At 38.6% G+C, this 25,686-nt stretch overlaps 1 protein-coding gene across 1 annotated transcript in view; it reads right to left on the bottom strand.

Moving 5' to 3' along the window:
* SND1 (staphylococcal nuclease and tudor domain containing 1) overlaps nucleotides 1–25,686 on the bottom strand; it is a 420,486-nt gene that overhangs the window by 217,653 nt on the left and 177,147 nt on the right. Inside the window, exon 12 of the mRNA XM_058529372.1 lies at nucleotides 17,145–17,245. Coding sequence (XP_058385355.1) covers nucleotides 17,145–17,245 — 101 coding nt within the window. The remainder of the gene's footprint in view (nucleotides 1–17,144; nucleotides 17,246–25,686) is intronic.

Here is a 25,686-nt window from a genome sequence, read left to right as displayed (position 1 = left end):
GACTAGACAGTCTTGAACAAGTCTTCCTACCATAAAGTTCTGTGACTTTATTAGAAGAAAAAATGTTCTAAGTATAGACATTAAGGTATGTTTATCAAAGAAAGCATCTTTAAGAAATAGCTGAAAAGGTAAGGCTGACCTCACAAGTCCAGAGATCTGTCCAGCAGGACAAAGCTATCAATACAGATTCCCACCTCAAATCCAGCTGTCCTGGGAAGAGGTCACCTGAGCTGATAAAGACATTGTGTTCACCACTTTAGCAGCAGTGCATGGCCTTGGAGAGCACCCATCCATCCATAGCATTCTCAATCATACATGCCATTGCAAAGGCAAGATTCATGGCTCCAGCAACAGTCCAGTGTTATCCAATATGCACGAAATCAAAGTTTTCATCATTTCCAATGGTCAAAGGCCGGTGAGTATTAAATCCCAGAATGCCAGGATTAATGAAGGAGTCATTAAAAACCCAGCATTAAATCACTTCTGTAGCCAATGCTGAGAGTGATGTCTGTAACACATTACACGGCTGATTAGAAAGAAACAAGTTCCAATTTAGAAAGGAATTACCGGCTTTTTTTTTTAAAACTGGTTGAATGGCTATCACAGCAATTTTGTTACTAGAGGGGAAGGAGAGTGGGTTACATACAAGTTATGTCATGAATGTGAAATTATTATCCTAAATAACAGGAAACAGAATTCAGGGGTGAATAACTTCTTGAAGACATACAAACAGGGAGAAGGGAGTCCTGACACTCTGACCAGATTTTATTTCTTTTTTTTTTTTTTTTTAACTCTTGGGGGGGGGGGGGCTGTTAAAACTTTATGCCCAGAAAACAAATTTCATCTAGAAAAGTTCTAGAACAATCACAGTCTCATTACAGTCCCATTATCCCTATCAGACTCTAGGAAAAGTGAACTCATTCTTCAGCTCATGTTTTTTGGAGCTGCTATAAATAAAGTATACTTTTCAGAAAAAGATTACTCAGCTATTAAAATGGAAGGTACTTTGTGGAGAGGGCTGGATAAGGGGGAAGAGGGGAGGATGTGTGCTGACCCTAATAAACCATCTCCTAATCCACAATGAATACTGTCTTGTTGCTAAACATAATCTATCAATCTGGAAACAAAAGCATTCAACCAATGCTCTAAAGATAAAGCCTGGTGAACAACACGGAACTGGCACAAGTAGGCAAGGCTATGGCCTACCTATACACTCCAATTTCCCCAAGTTTCTGAATGGGCAAAACACAGCTTCCAGAGACTTCTTACTTTTTAAGGTTCCATCCTGGGAAGGTGCACTAGTTAGAAAACCAAAAGCCAAGTAGATGCTCAGGCTGAGAGAATTCCTTTACAGGCAATGATGCTCAACCACACCCTCTCAACACACAAAGCGCATCAATGCAGAACGAGGTAGGGAAAAGAGTTCCAATGCAAACAATCCACATCAAAATAGGAATACTTCTTGTTCTTGACTGTCCCCTCTCTGTAAAGACAACATTGACATCTCTCCCTGAAAACAAGTCTTGAAGGGTTTTCTAAGACCAGGGGATAATACTCAAATTCTTATAGGTTATAATCATGGGTGATATTCAAAATATTTAACATTATGGCACTGCCTAGTTTGTTATACTTGTGTACACTAGCTGAATATAAGCCCTGTTTATAAACAGAAAGATGTGAAAGAAACAGCCAGGGTCATAAATGGGGTTATATCTAGAAGGGCATCAACATAAAATAGCAAATCACTTGAGGATATTAGCTTGCATTAAAGGCTGCCAAATAATTATGCCTCAGTCATCAAAACTCACATTATTAACTTCAGACACATCGGTCTACACCCAAAACAGAACACAAAAAACTCCAGGGTTTCTTAGATATTTAACTATTGGCTTGAGTCTTTAATAAACTCCACAACTGGCATTAATTGAGTCTAACAAATGGATAAAATATACTTGAATTTCTTTGGTCCCCAAAGGTATTTAAAAGATACAGTTTGGATTAGTTAGCAACAACACCAACAACAGAAGATACTAACATCTTTTACTGCCTAAGAGTTCCTGTTAAGGAGGAAATTTTAAAACAACAATAATACAAGAGTTGCCAAACAGACAAAACCTATGAATTTGATAATTACAGATAGAGGTGAAAGGAATATTAGAGTTCTAAATTCAAAGATTTTTCCAATATTGTCCATTGTTCCCTCAGGTAAACAATTTCATTCAAGGCCATGTCAGAGGCTAATGGCAATGAGGCCACTGAGTCAACTGGTAGTGATCACTAAGAGTTAACTGTTTGAGTAAAGTCTTATTTTGCAAATCCAGACCTTCTAAGTAAACCCAGTGTTTATGATCAAGAGCCTGGGGAAGGAGGGCTATATAAAAGGAAAACTCCATGCCTAGACTTTAAAGCCAATGGGAGACTTTTGGCTTCACTGTTACTCCTTCTCTCATCCCTAAACACATCCCTAGTTACAATTTCCTCTGTTAAGAACCTGAAAACAGGTTTAAAGAAATTTTACATTACTAAGAAGAGATACATTAAGGAAGTGTAATATTAGTAGTACTGTTTATGCCACTTGCTCCTTCAAAAAAGGCCAGATACGGGCGGTAGGAAAAGAGGGTGAATAACTTGCCAAGGTCACAGTGTAAGCTGTAAGCTGGAGGCAGAGCTAGAAATAACCATCACCCCCGCTTAGCCCCTACATGGCTCTGCCATTCTGTACTTTTTCTAAGCAGAGTTGGTATGGGAGAAATTAGTGGAGTTTTGGCTGTGCTTAGGGCCCGAAAGTGATCTGAGAAAACATACATTTGTAAAGTGTTTTTATTCCTCCTATTACCTATGTCTATATCTATTGAGAAGACAGGAGTTTCTTCTAGACTTCCTTTCATAGTGCTTATTAATGCTGGCTGCACGTTAGAATCACTATTCAAAACACCAATGCCAGATCCCATGCCAGGCCAATAAAACCAGGATCTCTAGGGATGAAGATCAGTATTTTTAAAACAGCAAACATCAGTACCTAGATTTTAAATATGGGGCACCATTATTTAAATGCTCCAGGTGGTTCTATTATATAGTTTTGTGAAAAACTGCCCAGACAGAAGAGTTCAACTAATATAGTCTCCTTTTCCAGAATTCAAGGGACCAAAAATGACCTAACACAACTTAAGGCACCCAGAATTATAAATGTGTCAAAGAACATTTGACATTCCCCACACAGCTGGCATTCTCCAAAGAACAAGAACCTAAGAATTGTGGGTAGGAAATAGATCAAACTTTGGAATTGATTCAGGAACAGCAAAATTCATTTCTGTTGTTTCTATTTAGGTTGCAGGAAGACAAGAAATCGGTTGTGGGAGCAACCAGAGAGAAGATTCCCCATCTTTGTCTCTTCAGAATAGAACTGCCAGTTGCCATGCTGCATTTTCTAGGCAGCTGTGATGTCAAGAGCCCCCTCCAAAATGTAGGCTTCACTTGGGGAGGGAGAGTTCTCCGCCTCTCAGGGGAATAAGGGAAAAATAAGCAAACTTTTGTGGCCATTATGACAAAACCAGGCCTCCGTATCCAGTTTATTATTAGCATGACATTAAACACCACTTAAAAACAAAGCAAAACCACTCGCCCACACAAACACACCCCAAGACAGAAAATTACATAATGGCATCTGGAATGATCTGCTCTGACAGAGTAAATAGAACCAGGCAAATCAGAGAGGTCTAGTAAACACCAAAATGGGGATGGGGTAGCCCCAGAGGGTCATTTTCAAATCCACTATAGTTTATGCAAATACTGATACACATAAACAATGCTTTGTTTAGAGGAAGAAGTTCAAAATAATACTCTAGATTCTGGAACGCTGTCATTCTGCTCTGAGAAATACTGAGCCACTACTAACTGGAAGAATAACTCTATGTTCTTTTACCAAGCCCAATCATTCTAGATAAGACAGAAGAAAATTTCTTTGGCAACCGGCTGCTTCTTAGGGTGGAAGCCCAAGAGTTTTCTGATACGTGTCAGAAGGGAAAAAGGGGCCCAGTAAGAACTCCACTACCTGCCCCATTATGTTTTATGGTCCATAACCTGGCCAGCTGGCACCACAGGAACAGGCAAGTGGTGTTTTTGTTCCCCAGAATCCATTAGCAACTGGACCAAAAGCAATGTCAGCGTGGCTAAGGTCTAGAATGTGGCAGCTGCTTTAGACTTTCACTGCATAAAGTATAGAACCTCTGCAGGTAAAAGCTCTAGAAATGAGTCTCCATTTATAAAACTAAGTCAAAACAAAAATGTTTTTTGGTGGTCAACATTTTTTCCTAAGAATTAGAAGATATAATATTTTTTTACTCAATGATTCTTAGCTATAGTATAAGCAACAAATGAGTCCAGTAAAAAGGATATGGGTTTTCTTATTCTTCCCTACTTTTTAGGGAGGGCAGGGTTATTCTGGTTCCTGGCTTTGAAATACAGTAAGCCACTCCAGAGCCTTTACGTCAACCCTCACTCAATGGCCTGATCTCTCCATAGCCACAGGCTGTGCTAAGTGACACATGAAGGAACAAAGTTTCAGAGGGAGGTTTCTGAGAAAGTGGTGACAAGAATAAACTCTTTGCATAGTTGTTTCTTAGTATAAAGGGAAAAAAAGGTGATTTTGCAGTCAATGTCAAGATGATTTTTTTTGGAAGGAGGAGAGAGAGTGTAAGAACTGCAATATAATTCCCCTTCCTACTGACCTGATATGTGATGGTTTATAAATCACAATTTTAGCCCAATAGAAGCTCACATTAATGCAATAGTCAGCTGCATCACAGTTGATGTGTAAGCAGATATATCAGAAACACACCATGGAAACCTCATAGAAGGCAGTCCCAAGTTTCCATACCCTTTATGAAGCTTACGCTATTAAACATCTCCAAATTCTACCATACATATTGACCTCCAAGGTCCAAATATTTGCTAAATCCCTCCAAGTTCCATTTGTAAACACATTTTTACTGATGGCACAAAAATTCACAAAGGCATCACAGCAGAGTGTATCATTCTAAGTTCCACAGAATATGACTTCCAGTAAGACTTTGAAGGTGGAGTAAAGAACAGTACTTTCTAAAACACTGAGTCAGCAGCCCTCTGCCTTTTCACCACTTCAGATACACAGGTAGGAAGTAGACAGGTCGATTACTAGCTAGAGCAAATATAACCAGGTAGGTTGCTTGCTAGCACACCTCTTGGTTTGAAAGATATTATTCAATAAATTGCTTTTATTAGGGGATAAATTATGTGTCTACTCAATGATAAATGTGTTAAAACTTCTTGAAACATTAAAAATTACTCATAAATATCGATTACTTCTATCTTTATGCAAGTACTTATCAATCATTACATAGTATACATGTAATAGTTACATTCAATATTTAGAGGAAAAATGAACATAATTTAGCTATCATGACAATTAAAAAAGTGAGAAAAGAGATAAATCCAAACCAAAGTGCCTGCCATGGAACAATAAAAATGGATGACTACAACAAAATCTAAGCCATAATCCAGTGCGGCATTTTGTTTTTTAATTAACCTTTGGGCAACTACCACATGTTAGGCATTTCCTATATCTTATTTAAGCTAATGCTTAGAACATTCTGTGAGGTAGCAGTATTATCAGCGGATGAGCTTGGCCAGGGGGAATGTGAAGAGTAAGAAGAGAATGGAATATTAAAAACATTCAAGAAAAATCCCTAAAAAGGAGAAAATTTGGGTGAAAAGAAATGGCAGGAGATGTTGGAGAGAAGAAAAAGAGAGAAAGGACAGAGGAGACCACTAGATCTGAAATTAGTTCAGTGCAGAGGCTCGGGGCTGATGTAAGCACTCGACTGGCAAGTTTTAGTAACTATGCTAAACATTTTAGATGTATTAGCATATTTAATCCGTACAACTTCCCTGTGAGGTGTGGGATTATTAAATCTAATTTACATAGGGAAAAGCTAAGGGCCTGCCCAGGGGCGCAGCAGTTAAGTTCTCACACTCCACTTCGGTGGCCCAGGGTTTGCAGGTTTGGATCCTGGGCAAGGACCAATGCACCACTCATCAAGCCATGCTGTGGCGGCATCCCATATACAAAATAGAGGAAGATGGGCACAGATGTTAGCTCAGAGCTAATCTTCCCCAGCAAAAAGAGGCGGATTGGCAATGGATGTTAGCTCAGAGCCAGTCTTCCTCACACACACAAAAAAAGCTAAGGCCCAAGACTGCACAGCTATCCAGTATTAGAGCTGAGGTTTCACCTCAGGTCTGTTTACCTCCAGCGTCTACTTTTTAAAACTATCCACACAATCTTAAGATCCAATAGTAACTTGCCTTAGACTTCATCTAACACTATGCCAAGTGGTCAAAGTTTTCTCATTCCTAAATTAAATTCTTAAAATATAAGCAGCCCTCAAAAAGAGTATAATAGCTATTATATTAGCATAATTAAATAATGGGTAATTTCCCCATATTTTCTAAACTATTGAAAATGTTACTACAATTTATTACTTTTTAAAAAAAATCACATAGTATGAACTGGAACAAATCCCTGTGAAGCAGCATCACTGGGAGATAGAAAAATCTATAAAAACTCCATTCTTATTTCCCTTACCACTTTGTACTGTGCTGGCCCCAGGAATTGTAAATAGAAAGGGGCTGAGAAATGGTATCTAAAAGACAGAATTTTTGCTTATTGGTAACCATGTCAAATGCCCCCTCTCCTTACCACATCAGTTGCACTATCCAAAGGAATAAAGAAAGAATGCTTGAGGGAGGTCAGAATAGCAGACTGAGAACTCATGTCCACATGACATCCTTTATAAGGTCCCACTGAAATGACAGAAAAGACAGATATGGACAAAAATAAAGCCCTAATGGTGCTGGAAAACAAGAAAGTGTGTTAACAGCATATCAGAAAGTTTGGGCAAATCCTGAAAGACAGAAAGCAGAAGGGATCAGATTGGTGGAGAACCGGGGGCGCCTTGAGGGCCTTTATCAACAAATACAAAGCACCACAGTGAGTAGGCTTTAGGGACATCATCTGAGCAATTCATCAGGAACAGCATTCAAAAGAGCTGGGCCAGCCAGCCTCTTTTCAGCCCCTATGGTGCCCAAAGAGTTGCTAAGAGCAGAGGGTTTTGACCCTTGGCGAAAACCCAAGAAAGACTCCATTGGCAGGTACAGGCATCTTCTATCACAGACTTGTATGTGTGTTCCTAAACAATTTACGTTCCACAAAACCACCAAAAAGCCCTAAACAAACAGGGCTTGAGAGAAAAACAGGGTTATGGGCAGACCACTTAAACCCTATGGAACTTTCTAGCCTAAGCACTAGCAAAAACAACCCTAATAAAGACAGGAGCACAGTTAAATCTTTACTGGCAGAGTAGCCTTTAACCCTGGGGCTCTTATGCTTCCTTCTCCTTCTAGATGAGGTACTAGAGGGCTTTGTTTCTAATAGAGACCATTCTAATCAAAACATAAAATCTGATCCAGGGTGTAGCCTTCTTCATTACTTCACTGTTTTAACACTGGAAGAAGTGTCTTCACCGATTTTCCAACTGCACTTGCAGGTTGCTACCAAGCTTAACACAGCTGAAAGCATAAAGGTTCTTGAAGCCACTGAAGTTACTGCTGTAGATTTCTCAACTTTAGATTTTCAGATTTTTCTTTTTAAAGTCTTTATATATTGCTGAAGCTCACCCTTTAAATGTAAGAAAGCTTATCCCCTATTGTTTCAATATTTTAATGTATCTGGGGATGTCACTTATAAACCAACACAATTTCAACTTTATACCAATGCGATTCCCCCAACTACCAATGTCATACGAGATAATTTACTTCAAAGAAGCACACATCGTAGTAGAACAGAGCGTAGGTGGTTTAACTAGGGAAGGACCTTAGATGGAGTTTGTGGCCTGAAAGAAAAGCAGAGGCATAGTGACGGAGACAGTGTTGGCTGAGCACATCATAGACTCCACCTCTCCTCTCACAGACCACCCCCAATGAAATACACTCAAGTTCTCTACCACCCAGGAAAACCCTCTTTGCTTTGACAATTTTAGCGGGGTCGTAAATTTTCCTGCTTCCTCTATGTTCCAGGTCCATACACTTTCAGGCACCATATAAGAAGGGCTGCCTCTCACACTTCCTACTCACTTATGCCCTTTCATGACAGAGGTTTGGAGAAGCAGATGCATACAACTGCAGAGGAACAACCATGCCAACTCCAACCTGGTCCTTCCTTCATACATATAGATCAAGGTTCCCAAAGTACTTGAGGACTTAAGAAAAGGAACGAAATAAAGAATATTTAGTCATGAGGGAAACAGATAATTCAATGGAAGAGGGTCGGTTTTTTTATTTTTAAAAAATATTCCCCAAGATATCAGAGAAAATATTGTATTCATAGACTAAGAACTAGATTCTATTAAAATAGAACACTTAAAGAACAAAAAATTTAAATATAAGCGCTGAAATAAGCAAAATAAAATGGGCTAGATGAAGAGAATAGTCTCTGTAAATTTCATGGGGACATGAATCATCGCAGTCTTAGAACTACCAATATATCCCTGCTTAGTATATACCAGGCATTCTATAAATACTTGATAAATGAACTAACGAGTAAGTAAATGAATGAGTGAGATGAATGAATAAGAGAGAGGGAATGAATGAAAATGAATCAACATGCATGGCTGGCTGGCTAAGCAATCGGGGAAATAACGTTCAAGACATCTCCTTGAATGTAACAAAATGCAAAGGAGGTCTTAAAAAAACAGAAGTTAGAGATATAAAGCATAAGATACAATACTGATAGAATTTCCAGAGTCAGAGGCAAGAGGGAAAAAAAATAATTCAAGTAACAGAAAAAAAATTTGAGTTCAAGACATGAGTGTTCAGATTTAAAAAGTCCATTGAGTATGCAGGGGAAACACACCCCACCCCAGAAATATTTTAATAAAATTTCAGAAAACCAAAGATAAACAGAAAATTGTAAAAACTTCTAGCGCCAGAAAAAAATGTTACATTTAAAGAAATGGAAATTGAATTTCTCATAAACATTGATGAAGCAATAGAACACAATGACCTCAAAGTTTTCAGGAAAATAAGTAATTTTGAGGCGAGAATTTTATAATTAAACTAACAATCAAGAACAGAGGCAAAATTAAGATATTTTCAGACATGCAGGAATTCAGCAACTTTACCACCCACACATGAAAAGTCAAGGTTCTTCTCCAAATGAAAAGAAATACCACAAAAAGAATGACGAGATACAAGTGTCTCTTCATAGCTGCATATGAAGAAGTGCAAAAAGGAAAGAGAGACATAACACACACAGAGAGGGGCACACAGGCAGAATTAATTTAACCTTTCTCTGAGGGATTTAATGACCCAGGATTTCTTTTTCTATAGGTCTAATCACACTATCAGACTTCGTGGTCCAACAGTAACACTTAAAGAAGTAAAACTGCTATGGGGGTGGGGCAGGGTCAAAATTGTAGGATCTACTTACAAGCAAAGCTTAGAAGATAATTACAGTGACAGAGGAGAAATGCAATAAATGCTATAAATCTTGATAACAGGAAAAAATAAAACTTTTTTAAAAGAAGGGAGTAGTAAGAAAAAAGTATAAGCACTCTAATTTCCTAACCCTTTAGAGTGGTTAAGCACATAAACACTTAAAGTTAACCAGAACACAGAGTAAGTGAACATTATCAAGTTCACCATTTGGTAAACTAAAATAATATAATAAAATTAGGGGTTGCGGGGTAATGGTGCAAGTACTCAAAAATATTCATCTTTTATGTGAAGAAGTCAATAGATACTATTTAAAGCTAAAAATTTAAAGATTAGTAGTGTTAATTTATCAAGTTATAAGGATAACAATAAAAAAAAGTGAAAAGCAGACACTGTTAGGAAGTTAGCGTCTATGCCTCTGCCAGGTGAGGCAGGAGGAAAGTAAGTGGTCCTCGAGGTTTCTAAGAGAACAGGGAGCAGGATGGGAACCATGGAGAACCACTGAGATTTACAGAGCTCTTCCAACACTGAATGGCCCCAGAACTACAATGTGAGGAAAAGGACAGGGCGCTTCAGTGGGTAGTCACTTGAGCATTTCATTTTGTCTACTGACAGGTTAAGTTACTGACTCATCTAAAAATAAGGATACAAGAGGGATTATCTTTCACTTACATTTTAACCTTTTTCTGAGTGTTAAAGTCTCTCAAAATCCCCGGCAAAACCTGAATAGAACAGAACCTTTTTAGGTCGTTTAAATAAAGTCAATACCGTTTCTTAATGTAAAAATCTACATAAACAAGTTTCTGTGGGGGGCAAAGCCAGCGAATACCCACAAGGACTTTCGAGGTCTCAGCAATCAGAGCCAAGAAATCCAAGAATGAGCCTCCCCATGTGGAACTGTTTGTTGCTCTGTTCACTGCTATATCCCAGTGCTTGGCACTTAGTAGGTGCTCAACAAATATTTGTTGAATGAATAAACACATAAACCTACTGTTCCTAGTAGGCAGCTATAGAAGCAGCAAGCTGTCCCTTGTCTGGGCCCAGTCTCTCACTGAGCTACAGGGAGGACCCACAGAAATCAGAATGACAGCATCTTTACTTTTTCAAAGAGAGCCTCTAACTTAGATTATTTTGAACATACTTATCTGTATCTCTAAACATTCTAGAATGTTCCTCCTTTATGATGAGCTCCTGTTATTTGGAGAAAAGTCTCATTTTCTCCCAAGCTCTCCATGGTATACTTGGGGAAACTGATGAGAGGGAGCTTCCCAAAAATCAGCTCAGTAAACATTAAGTCACCCACCACCTGACATTCTACTTGATACTGAAAAAAAAAAGTAAAGAAAGGGAAAGAAAGAACACATAGCTCAGCAAAGGATTTTGCTGATTTGTATGATCCAAGGATTCCATTATGAAAAGCTTAATTGAACTTCCATACAAAGATAATCTGAAACCAAGAGGTCTTTAAGGAAATGTCTTGGCAGCATGAGATTTCCACAGATGGACAGCCACAAAATATTTGAGTGACAGAGATCTGTCTGAAACTCAGCGTTTTCCTGACTTCCACCCTGAACTCTTTGCAACAGCCAAGCTCCTTCTTCTTCTTTTTTTTTTTTTTGGTGAGGAAGAGTGGCCCTGAGCTAACATCTGTGTCAATCTTCCTCTATTTTATGTGTGGGATGCCTCCACAGCATGGCCTGATGAGTGGTGTATAGGTCCATGGCCAGGATCTGACCCCATGAACCTCGGGCCTCTGAAGCAGAGCACTCGAACTTAACCACTACACCACTGGGCTGGCCCCCCAGGGTCCTTCTTTCAGTGCTTTTTGAGACCAGTCTCTTCAAATGATTGCTATACTTGAGCTAGAAGGAGACAGGCGCAGTTATTCAACTATTTCTTTCCAAAGTATTTTAAACTAAATGCCACAGATACTTCTCATATCCTCAGAATGGTGGACAGCATACTTCTACTACTCAACGTAGCAGAAGCAGTACAATTATATAAACCAAGCAGCCTATGACTTCCAGAAAACAATCTAAGGTGCTCTTTTTAGATGTGGGGGTTGGTTTGGTGTTTATAATTTAAGGGAAAGGGAACTCCTTTATCCTGGTGTTTTCTTTTTCCTTCAAAGAAGGAAAAAGTTGAAAAAAAAGAGCAACTAAATAAATTTGATGAAGTGTAAGCAACAAATCTGTGGAGAAAAGGGTTGGCTACCACCCAGATCCTACCTCCTGGCCAAGTCACTTACATTAACACTGTCTCAGCACTTCTTCAGATGCTGAAAGAGTACTTTCCGGATGCTGTGGGCCACTCTAAGTACCAACACTAGGCCAGAAAATAGGGTATCAAGAGGCCACTTTCTTCTAGGTTTAGCTTGAAAGTCAGATACTAGTTTAAGATTTGGAAACTCTGAGAGACAAGAGGTTTGGCCCAACAGTGAAAGCCTTAAAGCTACAGAACTCAAGACAGAAAAGCTGGGGATTGTATGACACTTATTTCTACTGTGGCTGAGAAACACCGAACTAGGATTACAAACGGATTATTCTAGAAGGACAAGACCTAACCTCATGCTTCAGTCACCAATAGAACAGCTGAGGAAAGAAGTATCCCTGCAAACTAGAACCAATGAAAAAGAAAAAAGAAGCACATAAGGTCTCATTCTTTTGCAAGTGTGATAGTCTGGGTTATATAAATATAATAAGGACAAGTTCTATCTATGAAGAATCCAAAGAGACGCATAGGAGGTTCATAAAGATGGCGTTGAATCGCTGGATGATAATCGTTAAAACAAAGAGGGAATTGTCCCAAGCCCAGTAGATCCTGGACAACACCTCTGGTAGCAAGGCCGCATGCTGGTACAGGCATCAAGGAGAAGCCCAAGGGCTTTGCATGGATCACGGTGTGGGGGAGCAAAAAGATGGGCAATGGGGGCAAGCAGTGGATTGAAACAATATTTCAAAAAGCCCTGTTACAAAAAATAAATCATCTCCCAAAAAACCCAGTGACCTTGTGCAGAACATAAACAGGCATTTTCCAGCTGTTCTTATTCCATAGTTCCATCTCTGTGCCATTCTTTCACTTTCCCAAAATGGGAAAGTATCTCCTATTATTGCAAAATACTTCACATAATGGAAGGCATTGGAGAAACACCTTAGAGACACTGTATCTACAGGATATGTGACAATTTTCCAGGGATGGGGTGCAGCGGCGGTGATCATGAGCGTGTATGTGTGAGGTTTGCTTCTAAGTTATACATTTTAGGTGTCCTTTTATAAATGTGAACAAATTTTCTTTTAACATCTTTCTTTTAAAATGTGATATGCAGAAAGACATGAGCAACCAGTTAATAGATTATATGTGTTTGCCAAATAGGAGCTCAAAGTAATTGGAAAGTCCAGCACAAGTAAAGGTTACCCCAGAAAAATCTCGCTCTTCAAGAAGGCTCTGGCAATAACGAAAGAACGAGATTTTAATCACTGAAGCTAATTACACAGAAAACTAAATCACAAGAGTTAAGTGTCTTAAATACAATAAAAAGTAATTAACAGGAAGCGCCATCTTGACAGCTTCATGTCACAAACCAGGCCTAAAAGGATCAGGTAATTCCCAAGCTGGGAGCCAGAGAATGAGAAACAACTCAAAGTCTGATCTTTTTATTTTTTATTTAAACTGTTTTGATTAACAGATAACAACTCTTGCTAACTCCACAGTGAAGTTAACCAAGAAAAAAATTTTAATCTATTGGAGGAATGGTGAGCCTCGTTTTCATTGATTCCCCAGAGGGCAAGAGATGGGGAGCTGAAGACTGTGTCACACCAGAGAGGCCTCCCCGAGATCCTGGCACTCGACTCCCTCCCATACATCAACAGGAAAAACAAAGAAGGATTAGACCGAGGATACAGGCAATTCACACACTTTGGCAAATGAAATACATTTAAAACTCGGCTCTGAAATAACCCTGTAAGAAACTCCATCTCATCTGCCTCGTCTCATTCCCCTGGAATCAGCAGTTTGAGAGAAACTCTTCTAGAGTCAGAGAATCCCAACTGATGTCTTGAATAATGGCAAAGCGACTAGATGCTATGAAGGTCTATAGTAGGTGTATAAACCTACAGATGATGATACATATAATTTGGATTAGATTGTTTCTTAATTCTACAGCTTTTTACAAGCTTGAACAAAGCCTGTCTTTGACAGAAGCAATGCATTATCATAGAAGCGGTCTTAACTAATCTTTCCTTAATTGCTCCGCACATTCTATGACCTCAGCAAAACTTACTGGCTGATGCCAGTTGAGAGTGACTGAGGGCCACTCTGACACACCGGGGCACTTCTGTCCCAACCTGTTGCAGCACTGGTTTCTGTCCCTAGATCTATTTATACTGGTTATGCCTGTTATTTTAATTATGTACTTCATTATATATTATATTAATAATTGAAATACGAGTACAAAATGAACGTGCGTTTATGCAAATAGTTGAATACTTTGAAAAGGTTTAACAGAGGCTGGCCCCATGGCCTGGTGGTTAAATTCGGCATACTCTGCTTTGGCAGCTTGGTTCATGGGTTCAGATCCCAGGCACGGACCCACACCACTCATCGGCCATGCTGTAGCGGCGACCCACATACAAAACAGAGGAAGACTGGCATGGATGTTAGCTCAGCGCTAATCTTCCTCAAGTGGAAAAAAAGAGGAAGATTGGCAACAGATGTTAGTTCAGGGCAAAACTTCCTCAGCAAAAACAAATAAATAAATAAATAAATGAGATAAAATAAAAAGGTTTAATGAGAGGAATGGCTTTAAAATGGCTGCAAAATAAGTATGAGTAGGACAACTATAACAGATGAGGGAGATGTAAATCACAAAAATCTAGGGTTCCGTAATTAGTGTTTTTAAGTCCTCATTCCAAAGAGGTAGTTATGCAATTCACCAGGATATCAACTAGTTGATCCAAGATGCCCATATATCAAAAACTTGGGAATATATGTGCATTTTTGTGTTTCAAATGAAATTAAAATATTTGAGATTAAAAAAATTATTTAAATCTCACTACTCGAGCCAATGTTTTTGAATAACTAACCATTAAAGTAGATAGAAGGCTTTTAGTATACCTTAATTCTGAATGTAAGCTGAGTATTTGGACATTTTTATTAACATCTCAACATTTCTAAAATATTATTTGGAATGATTTAAGTATCATTAGGAAAAGGGAAATAAATACAAAATCGAGGCAAAGCGAAAATAAAGAGAAGCTATTTGTAAGATTTCGAACACGAAAAGCATGCTACCAAGTACACTTCCTAGAGATGTACTATCTTTCGCTGTGCCCTTCCAATAACCGAACCAAAGAGGAAAACTATCAGATACAAGTTTATCAATATAGATTAGATAAAAACAAACCTGCAGCTCAAAAGAAACAGCTGTCCCAGGCCATGAGACATCTAAGTACTCCCTGTTATGCTTCATAAAGGGACACTTTGCTATACAGTAAACAAATTATTCACAAATTTATTGAACTCCTACCATATGCTGAATACTAAGACTACAACAGGGAATAAAAGAGACAACAATCCCTATCTTCAGGGAGCTTACTGTCTAGTGAAGATTGGTTTCGACACTATCACTAAATCCTTGTATTTCTCCCAATTGCAGCCCAGCAGTTTACCCACAAAGTCTAGTTTAGAGGAAACAAATCTATGAGGAAACTCAAAGCTTCTTGGGTACCCTGCCAGGCTGGTCTAATCCAAGGTAAATACTTTTTGGTAAATCATATGAAAACGGTATTTCTTACAATCCAATTACAAGAACTGGAGGCAGAAAGGTCAAGGTTATCATCTCTGGCATAAATCTGTCGTACAAATATTCTATGCTGTCAATTAAGACCAATCAACTTTTGTTGTTAACTGACCAAACTGATAAAAGGGTTGATACCTTCTTACCAAGACTTGAGAATCTAACCAAAACCTTGACTAGAAAAGAGTCACCGACCTCTGCAGAACGGCAGATGAGCCTGAAGGAGTAAATTGGTTAAAGCCAAGTTCACTGCAGTTGAAACCTCAAGGTTTCATGACATGGAGCATGGCCATAACACCCTGCTCTGAAAAAATTTTAAACCAGCTGTCTCAAATTGTCTTTTAAAAAAAAATTCCTATAGAACACTCCTGGAATATCTAATTTTAAGCAGTGTAAATTTACTTTAAAAATATCCTTCAATGGTAACTAAATGAAAAAATCCACTCTAACGGGTTGTTAGATAAACACGGATAGAAGCCATCTGCCAAAAATAAAGATGTGCATTTTCACAGCAGTGATATTGTTTTGACCAGTAATTAGATAGAAGGAGCATTTGTCTACTGAGAGGACTCTCTGTAACAGTTAAAATTTCAATATCAGGAATCCTAACTTTCCAGCTCTCCAGAGCAGGGAAGCATGCGTCAAGCTCCTGAGAAGTGGTGATAAATTGGTAACAATCACTACTACAAGTTATACACGTTATGCAAGAAGATGACCAAAATATTTCCCAGTTTCTCCCATTTCAAAAATATTATCTGACATGTCAACAATCTCCTTCTAACACTAGATGTCTGTAATGGTGTTAAGGTAATGACAACAAAAGCCCATATTGAGTTCCTCTCGGCAAAAATGAAGTCTCTGACTATCGTGTGAATGTTAATATAGGAGTGGTAACAGTGGCTAAAAATACTTATTTCCAAATCTGACAGCACAAATGAGGGGAAAAGGCTCCCCTCTGGTAGGAGAGCTTCTGGAAGGTAAATGAGCTGCAAGACCCTCTTTCCTGTCAGAGGCATGCTGTAGTTTTGAGGTGTTTCTCCTGATGGGCTTCATTGTACTTTCAATAAGACAATCCTTGTTTTGATGAGAAACCTATTCTTTTCTTCCCCTCCACCATGCCCCCTTAAAAGAAAAGAAAAATACCAGTTTGGTAGTAAATAGCATTTAAGATTGTTAAATAGAGAAGGAAACAATTGGCATGCTGGTATATTTTATGCAGAGTAAGAATTGCTACCGGAGACTGACTGATTGTTTTAATATTTATTGTGGAAGCATGGCTCAGCAGGTTTCCTCCTTCCCCCATCAGATACCTTCCATGAAAGATTCTGTTCACCAACCAAGCTCCCAAGAGACTATGGAATATAACCAGGATACTGCCAGCATAGTAGAAGATGAAGACCCCATCATTTACCGATTATATAAGTCTATACAAAGAAAATGTCCAATTAACCTCTCTTCTTCCCTTTTTTTGGGGTCTACAACTGAACTTCCTAAACTATTATGCAGAGAATCTAACTAATTTTGGATAGTACCCAGGGTTTGATTGACAGTAAATGGTATTATTAATAGTAATAACGTGTGCTACATCGTGCCAAGTACACAGAGCCCAATAAATCTTAAATAATAACAATAATGAAAGTATATCATTAGCTAATGAGCGATTATAAAGTACTTTGCAAACATCAAGTGCTACACAGGCACATAAAAATTATAAACCACTGTGTTGAGCAATAGAAAGCAAATCAAGATGAAAGGAAGGAGAGACTTGAATGAGGAGAGAACTCTTAGCTACAGCTGAGTCCCTGACAGCCAGAACACTCACATTCCTCCAATGGTGACAGTGGCACAGGTACGCTCTGAGAAGGCAGGCACCGTCTCTGTGGCTGGGCTGGCTGGTCTAATGTAGTCCACAGTCACATTGACCTGAAAACGAAGAAGCAAGGGAGTTAAGGTTGGGAGCGCAACAGAGCTCACTAGTAGCCAGACAGGCCTCCACGAGCGTGAAAGATCTTCTCACTCAGTTTGATTCTCTGGGTCTAAGATTTTAAAAACCAACAATTGAAACACAGCTGAACCACACACGGGGAGAAAATATCTTAAAATATTAATATCTGATAGAGGACTCATCCATAATATACAAAGAACTCAAATCTCAACAATAAGAAAATGAACAACGCAATTTTAAAATGGGCAAAAGACCTGGACCTCTCACCAAAGAAAACATAGAGATGGCAAATAAGCCTATGAAAAAATGCTGCGTATCATATGTTATTGGGGAAATGCAAATTAAAACAACTATGAGCTACCACCCTACACCTTTGGAACGGCCAAAATCCAAAACACTGACAACACCAAATGCTGGTGAGGATGCGGAACAACAGGAATTCTCATTCATTGTTAGTGGGAATGCAAAATAGTACATCCACTTTGAGAGACAGTTTGGCAATTTCGTACAAAACTAAACATACTTTAGCCATATGCTCCAATAGTTGAAAACTTATGTCCACACAAAAACCTGCACATGAATGTTTATAGTAGCTTTATATATAACTGCCAAAACTTGGAAGCGAGTAATATGTCCTTCAGTAGGTGAATGGATACATAAACTGTGCTTCATGAAGACAATGGATTGTTATTCAGTGCTAAAAAGAAATGAGCTACCAAGCCATGAAAAAACATGAAGGAATCTGAAATATATATTACTAAGAGAAAGAAGCCAATCAGTAAGTTACATACTGTATAATTCCAACTATGATATTCTGGAAAAGGCAAAACTATGAAGACAGTAAAAAGACCAGTGGTTGCCAGGGGTTAGGGAAATAAAGAGCAATGAAAAGGCGCAGCACAGAGGATTTTTACAGCAGTGAAACTACTCTGTATCATATTACAACGATGGATACATGTCATTACACATTTGTCAAAATCCATAGAATGTACAACGCCAAGAGTGAACTGTAACATAAACTATGGACTGTGGGTGATGATGTTGACAATGTAGGTTCATCCGTTATAACAAATGTACCACTCTGGTGGGGAACTGTCAATAGTAGAGGAGGAAGTACATGTGTTGGGGCAAAGGGAGAATATGGGAACTCTCTGTACTTTCTCCTCAAGTTTTCTGTGAACCTAAAATTGCTCTAAAAATTAAAGTTGAGAAATAAACAAACAAAAAAGATGACTGGCAAAAGAGAATGGCAAATGGCTGAACATTTCAGGCCCCAAAGAAATTATACTTGACAGAGAAAAGGTTTGCAACATTCCCGCAGGACTCCTAGACATTACAGTAGAGCAGTTCTTTAACCTTTTCAGACTCTTTGAAATCTGTTTTTAAAAAATATGAAATGCCTCTACAGAAAAACTGCATGTAATTTCACTCCACCATAAGTTCTCAAGGACCAAGTTAAGAACTATCAAGAAGAACAAACAAGATGACAATCACAAAGATGCTTGGGACTGGTTTCACAGTATGTGCATCAAAATGATACAGTTAACTACACCCATTACCAAAGTTGGAGTTAGGAAGTTTTGAAAACAAGGATAGAATGGACCAGAAGAACCTCTGGTTTTAAATTAAGAAAGGATATGTATACAAATAGGTTAGGGTGTTAGGAGCCTAAAATAGGAAAGCTGATTAATCCTATCATATATACTGAATACATGGATACAGACATACTGAGAAATGCTCTTTATGAAACTTTTCAAGATAAGCATGTTTGAGTCAAAAGAAACAAGCACGTGGTATCCCTTAGCAAACACACAGGGTCTGTTTTATAGAATTAAGTGATATGCTTGGTTTTGGTCATGGTCAAGGTTTATATACCTGTACTGAAGAGATATGTTGGTTGAGCAGCCTGAAGCCATTCTCATTGTCTGAAAGTCCAGAATCCCCTTTTCTAAACATGCCTTCAGTTCCCACTGATCAGGTTAAAGGCAGCATATTGCACAAGCATCAAGTTCAGCCAAACTGCTGGTGAGCACCATTAAAATCCTTTCAAAATGTCTGTTCCTCAAAAACTCATTTTAAAAATGAATATGAGGGCCGGCCCCGTGGCTTAGCGGTTAAGTGCGCGCGCTCTGCTACTGGCGACCCGGGTTCGGATCCCGGGCGCGCCCCGACGCACTGCTTCTCTGGCTGTGCTGAGGCCGCGTCCCACATAGAGCAACTAGAAGGATGTGCAACTATGACATACAACTATCTACTGGGGCTTTGGGGGAAAAAAAAGGAGGAGGATTGGCAATAGATGTTAGCTCAGAGCCAGTCTTCCTCAGCAAAAAGAGGAGGATTAGCATGGATGTTAGCTCAGGGCTGATCTTCTTCACAAAAAAAAAAAAAAAAAGAATATAAAAATTTTGAAAAGGACAGTTGCCTCAAAATTTCAGCTGTCAGATCACTCACTTGAATACTCCATCTAATCAACGTTTTAAAAGCCATAGGAGCCATATCAGAGAGAAAGTCAATTAAGGGCTAACGGTAAGGTAAATCTTTCTTACCAGAAGTACTGTCATAATACAACAACATAGAAGAGAAGAAAATATAAAGACGACTCCTAAAGTCAGATATGTTCACTGAAATTATTGCTCAGTCTTATCAACCTGTCTAAAACTAAGGAGATGAGTAAATGTGAGGAATCTGATCAGACCAGGGTGGGGGTAGGACGGAACAACTAGTACTTCCAACAAAGAGGTGTTAATAGTACCCCTGTATGCAGCTGGCCAGAGTTAATATAGGCATAAGACATGGCAAGGAATGGGAGGTCTATACACAGAGAAAGAAGCATGGCTGACTCAAATCCCCAGGAAGGGAAGAAGTTCTCCCCATGTGACAACGTTGATCCACCCTCGGATTCTCCTCTGGCAAGACTCTACAACTAATCTACAGGAGCAGGAAGAGGGCCAGGAAAGCACTTAGATATCTGTTGAAGCCATGGCAAAATCACACAGGAAGTCAGCAGTATACAGAAGCTAAACCTCAAGGGCACTCACACTGTGAAATGTAAATTAACTCAGGGCCAAGTTTAAAGAGGGCGCAGCCACAGATTATGATCCAATTTGGGGCATTCGGTAAGAAGTCAAAAAATATGTATGGATGAAGAAAGAGGTCCACATATCTTTGTGTTTTCACTCAACCCATCTAACATGCTCAAGCCCTCAATTCTACTACCAGGAAACAAAATTCACCTCAGCTTAAAAATAAACAAAGCAAATCTCAAGGTTAATTTGCACCTGCCAATGCCAAGCCTCCTCCTCAGCAGGCAGGAGTAGGACAGCAGCTCTTCAGTGCAAATATACTGCACAGAGTTAACATTAGCTCTCTAACCAGAGAGTGCTAATTCATCAAGAAGGCCACTTGAGTAATGTTGGTGGTGACGATGATGGGGGGTAATGATAACAACAAACAAAAATGAACACCTAAGCATCTCATCTTCCAGTCCAGAGGCCAAAAGACAGTCTATCCCAAAACTGTCTTCCAGGGAAATCAATACGAAGACAAGAAAAAAAATCTTCAATCTTCAATAATCAAAAGAACCAATAACTACATTCATTTGCCAATTCATTTTTTCCTATATCTAGAGAAAGAGAACTGAAAATAAGTCAGAGATTAAGGAGCTCATTGGGGAGGCAACATTATTAAAGAAAATCTCAAATACAAATGAGGCCCTAAGAATAGCCCACAGTCAAGACACACACCTGCAGGCAGCTATGACAAACCAGGAATTAGAGTCCAAGTGTAATTAGCATTTATGTCCCTCTCCTGTGGATTCTGAGATCTGTTCTCCTGAGTTTTTCATCTCCAGATACTCATCACTGACTTGTCAATCACTTGAACAAGAGCTACAGTTTAAACAATTTCAATTAAACTAACTGCAAATCTTGCCAATGTCTTCAACTGAATAAGTGATAACCTGAGTTTTGTGCTTGTAGGTAATTACATACGGAATGGCATGGGTTAAAGAGAAGTAATCGGTTAATGCAGATGCGACCCTCATTTTTCAAGCAAAGGTATTCCTGGAATGTCTGGTATACAAGTCTTTTACATGTACATGACACAAAGGCAGGGCCTGATCCCTCTTTACAGCAATGACCACAGGAGCCCTGGGCTCCTGCTTTGTTCCACCTATCATTCTCTTACAAACGAGTCACATCGCATCTTTGGGTCTCACTTTTTCTTCACCTGGAAAATGAGAGCACTAGACTAGAATCTCGGAGCACTGCTGAACTCCAGAATTCTAAAAGATAACTTAGCCAGACCTAGGATACTACATAGTCTTCTCTTAGACCTTTGTAACTCCTACCTTACATTTACTATAAACTGGAACACATAGATTGCAAGCTCCAGGAGAGGAGATACTGTGTCTTTTATTCACTGAGACTATTGTCACAGGGCCTGTACAGCAGGAGGGTATATAGCAAATATTTGTTTCATGAGCAAATATATGTAATCAGGAACCCTTTCAGACATAAAATTCTGAAGGACACATGAAATGAGAAGGTTAGGCCTTCTTTGGACCACTTTGACAAGCTGTTGATCATTCTGCTGTTTTATATAACAAAAATATATTAATTTAAAGCATGAGGGGGGCCGGCCCCGTGGCTTAGCGGTTAAGTGCACGCGCTCCGCGGCCGGGGTTCGGATCCCAGGCGCGCACCGACGCACGGCTTCTCCGGCCATGCTGAGGCCGCGGCCCACATACAGCAACTAGAAGGATGTGCAACTACAACATGCAACTATCTGCTGGGGCTTTGGGGGGAAGGAAAAAAAAAAAAAAAGGAGGAGGATTGGCAATAGATGTTGGCTCAGAGCTGGTCTTCCCCAGCAAAAAGAGGAAGATTAGCATGGATGTTAGCTCAGGGCTGATCTTCCTCACAAAAAAAAAAAAAAAAAAAAAGCATGAGGGAGGGGAGTAGTATTTTGAAATTGGGATAAAGCTTAAATCAAAGCCATTCCTATAAGAGATTAAAACAAACAATATATATATAACTTCCCATATTATTTGTTTCTCAAAGAGGTTATCAAAGGAAAGAAAGGGTAGCAGGCAATCTGATTCATCCTCAGTCCAGGGAGGGAGAGAATCAACTGCCTACCCACAACATTTCCAGGCCACAGCCTGAGTTTAGCTTTAGTATAACTAGGGTTGTTATGTGAGGCTATTTTGCATAATGTCCATATAATCCCAACCACTATTCGACAGGGCCAATCATAAATTCACAAAGAGCTGTAATAAATACTCTGCCTCTCAAAATAAGGTCTTACATGGCCCGTGACTCTCTTGACAGAACTTCCAGGTAGTTACGGAAACCCTTCTATGCACCCCAGATACAGAAAAGACATCATCATCTGGGCACGTCTGGCTAATGCAGCTGGGAGATAAAGGTAAGAATAAAATATTTTACACAGCTTAGAAAAGAGCGCGGACTTGGGAGCCACCAGGCTGTAAAGTCTGGTTCCCAGCAATTCTGCATATGAGCTGTGTGAACCTGGATAAGTTAGCTTAACTTCTCTGTGCTTCAGTTTAACATGGATATCTCTGCCTAACTCGCTGTTATAAGAAGAAATGCATTAATATACCTGAGGCGTTTAGAGAATAGCTGACTTCTAGTAAGCTCTATGTGTCAGTTATTTTTAGATAAACCCAGACAGATTTTCTTAGAGGAGAGCCTGGCACAAAGTAAGTGCTAAATAAGTACCTGTGAGATAAATAAATACACGCATACCTACACATAATGCATAAATAAGATATATGTTGACTTAAATCACAAGACTACTGAAATCATTAGACAAAAAGACTCAATTAAATGCACTTTTCTCCTTAAGGAGCCACAGCAAACAAGAATATACCTCATACATATTTATCCCAACTTAGAGATAAGTAGGGCTTATTTTAAAGAATGATACATTACTTAGTACTTATTTAGACATTTTCCAGATTAATTCTGCAGGTACTAGTTATTGGAGATTTTATTTACCAAAGATAAATGAAGCAGAGCGTGGGGAATCATCTCAATTAATAGGTTAACTAGAGACGTTTTGGGAGGATATTCCTTGACTTACTAAATTAGAAAGACCGTGAACAGAAACCAAGGTTCCGTTTACTCTGGATATAACTGGACCTTCCATAATACTCTTTAATATTTAATATTCTTCATCTTTTTCTCTGCTAAAAAGCACCTCAGGTAATTATTCTAAAAACATAAGACATATATATTTAAAATTCTGAAACACATTTAAGCTACCCATTCATCTAGATATAGGATGAGCTTCAAAACAAATTGCTAGAGCCTCTTTGTCCTGTTTCTGGGCACACTTTCGGCTTACCTCTCAGCTGGGCGATCTAGCCAGATACAAATGCTTATGGAGCTACTCAACTCTCACAAGAGGATGTTAAACTTACCTCCTCCTAGACAGCACAGGGTAACAAAAAAAACACTGAGGGTCACAATTGAGAGCAACATATGTACGTTTACATTTAAGAAGGAAAAAGCAGATAAAGTTATTTTTAGTAATATTTCTTATTTAACTGGAAATATCCAAAACATTATCAACATATAACCAATATAAAGAAAGTACTGAGGTTATTTTATTTCTTTCTTTGATATAAAGTCTTTGAAATCCAGTGTGTATTGCGCAGGTATAGCACATCTCAGTTTGGACTAGCCATGTTTCAAGTGCTTGACAACCACATATGAGGACGGTCAACATACTGGACTGTGCATGCCTATCTGCTAAGACCCAAGAGTCTCAGCCTCATTCCTCTGTCATATGATCCTACCTTTTGTGGTTCTAACTTTCTCTCTTTTCTCCTTGGTACTTTTGCTATATTTTATGAATCCTTGTAAACACTTTTAAACCAAATATGAAAAAACAACACTATGGAAAACCAAGTATAAAAAAATAAAATGTTTATCTTTCATTTTCTTTCAAAAATCTATTACCCGACTAGACTAAAAAGAAGCCATTTACTTTTTCAGTTCCAAAAAACAATTTCAGCTATGAGAATAAATTTGTACAAAGGAAAAAAAAATTCCCTTAATTTATAACTACCATTGTAAAATATATTCTGTTCAATAATTTGATAAAGATACTTTTCAGTGACTTCTATCAATTCAATACCTGGATTTTATTTATTCTTGATTGGCTGACATAATTCTATAATTCTTTACCTTAATGTCTGAAATTGGATGGATGGTAACTAGAAACTCAGGTTAAATAAATATCTATTTTTATAGTTATGATTAATGCTGCTGCTGAGTATTGATATCTTTAGAAAGAAAATGTGCAATTGGTAGATGTGACCTATTTATTTTTATAACCAAAATCAAAAGCTGAAATTTATATGTTCCATTTGCACATCTTTGAGATACATCGAATAAAAATTATACGTCTACACTGAAAAGATAAGGAGACATAAACCAATGCTCCCTTCCTACCTCTACAATCTAGCCTAGATGTATTCTGTGACACCCACTTACAAATCATTGTAATTAGGTGCTAAGACTGGTTCTTCATTCACATGATTTATGTTGCTTTCTCTTATCTACAATCACCCTTCCAAACTCGCCCAGAGTCAGAACTATTTTTAGCACATTTCATTTTCATCAATGGAATGTTAACCTATAGTGCTTACAAACCTCTATAAGCGCAAAGTCAAGGAGCTTTCTTATTTGATGGATTTCTGACAAAACGAACCCCTTATCCTCCACCCCCTTGCTGGATGGGCAGATGCTTTTAACTGTTTTGAGGGGAAAGGTAAAATTCAGCTTAATATGGGGCCCCTGGAGATGCTAAGAGTCTCTATCTGACATTAGGTATTCATTTAAGTGGACATCGCTGCTCCCCGATAAACACTGAGTTTGGTAAATATTTAATTAGAAGCATACACAGGAATGAGAACCACACATATATCTGAAAATATTTTATATAAGGGGCCATTAGAGATTAGCAAAAATTTCTAGAAGAAGAGATAACAACCTGACAATAAACATAACATTAAAATGGTCAGAAAATATACTGCAGTTTATTGTATAGGTAAATTATAGGCACATATAAATCATTAGAAAAATACAGTTTTGACAACTGAAAATATTTCAAGTAAATCTGATGGGGATCATAGAGAACAACAGAGAATACTATTTGAAAATAACCTCACAGCTGCCAGCATTTTCATTAATCCTCTTGATTCTTAAGTCCTTACAAACCTACAAATATATCCAAAAAGTGTAACCTATGTTTGTGCTAATGCTCCAACCATTATCTTACTCATTACTGTATCATGGTATAACTCATCCCAATACCTAATTTTAATGCGACACTTGTTGTCTCTAAGAAAGAAAGTCAGGGCCTCCAGAAGCACTAGTGGAAACTGTCC

The sequence above is a fragment of the Diceros bicornis genome, chromosome 3, assembly GCF_020826845.1.
Source record: "Diceros bicornis minor isolate mBicDic1 chromosome 3, mDicBic1.mat.cur, whole genome shotgun sequence".
NCBI lineage: Eukaryota > Metazoa > Chordata > Mammalia > Perissodactyla > Rhinocerotidae > Diceros > Diceros bicornis.
Note: the sequence above shows the minus strand (reverse complement) of the source record. Positions and strands in the feature narration are given on the sequence as shown.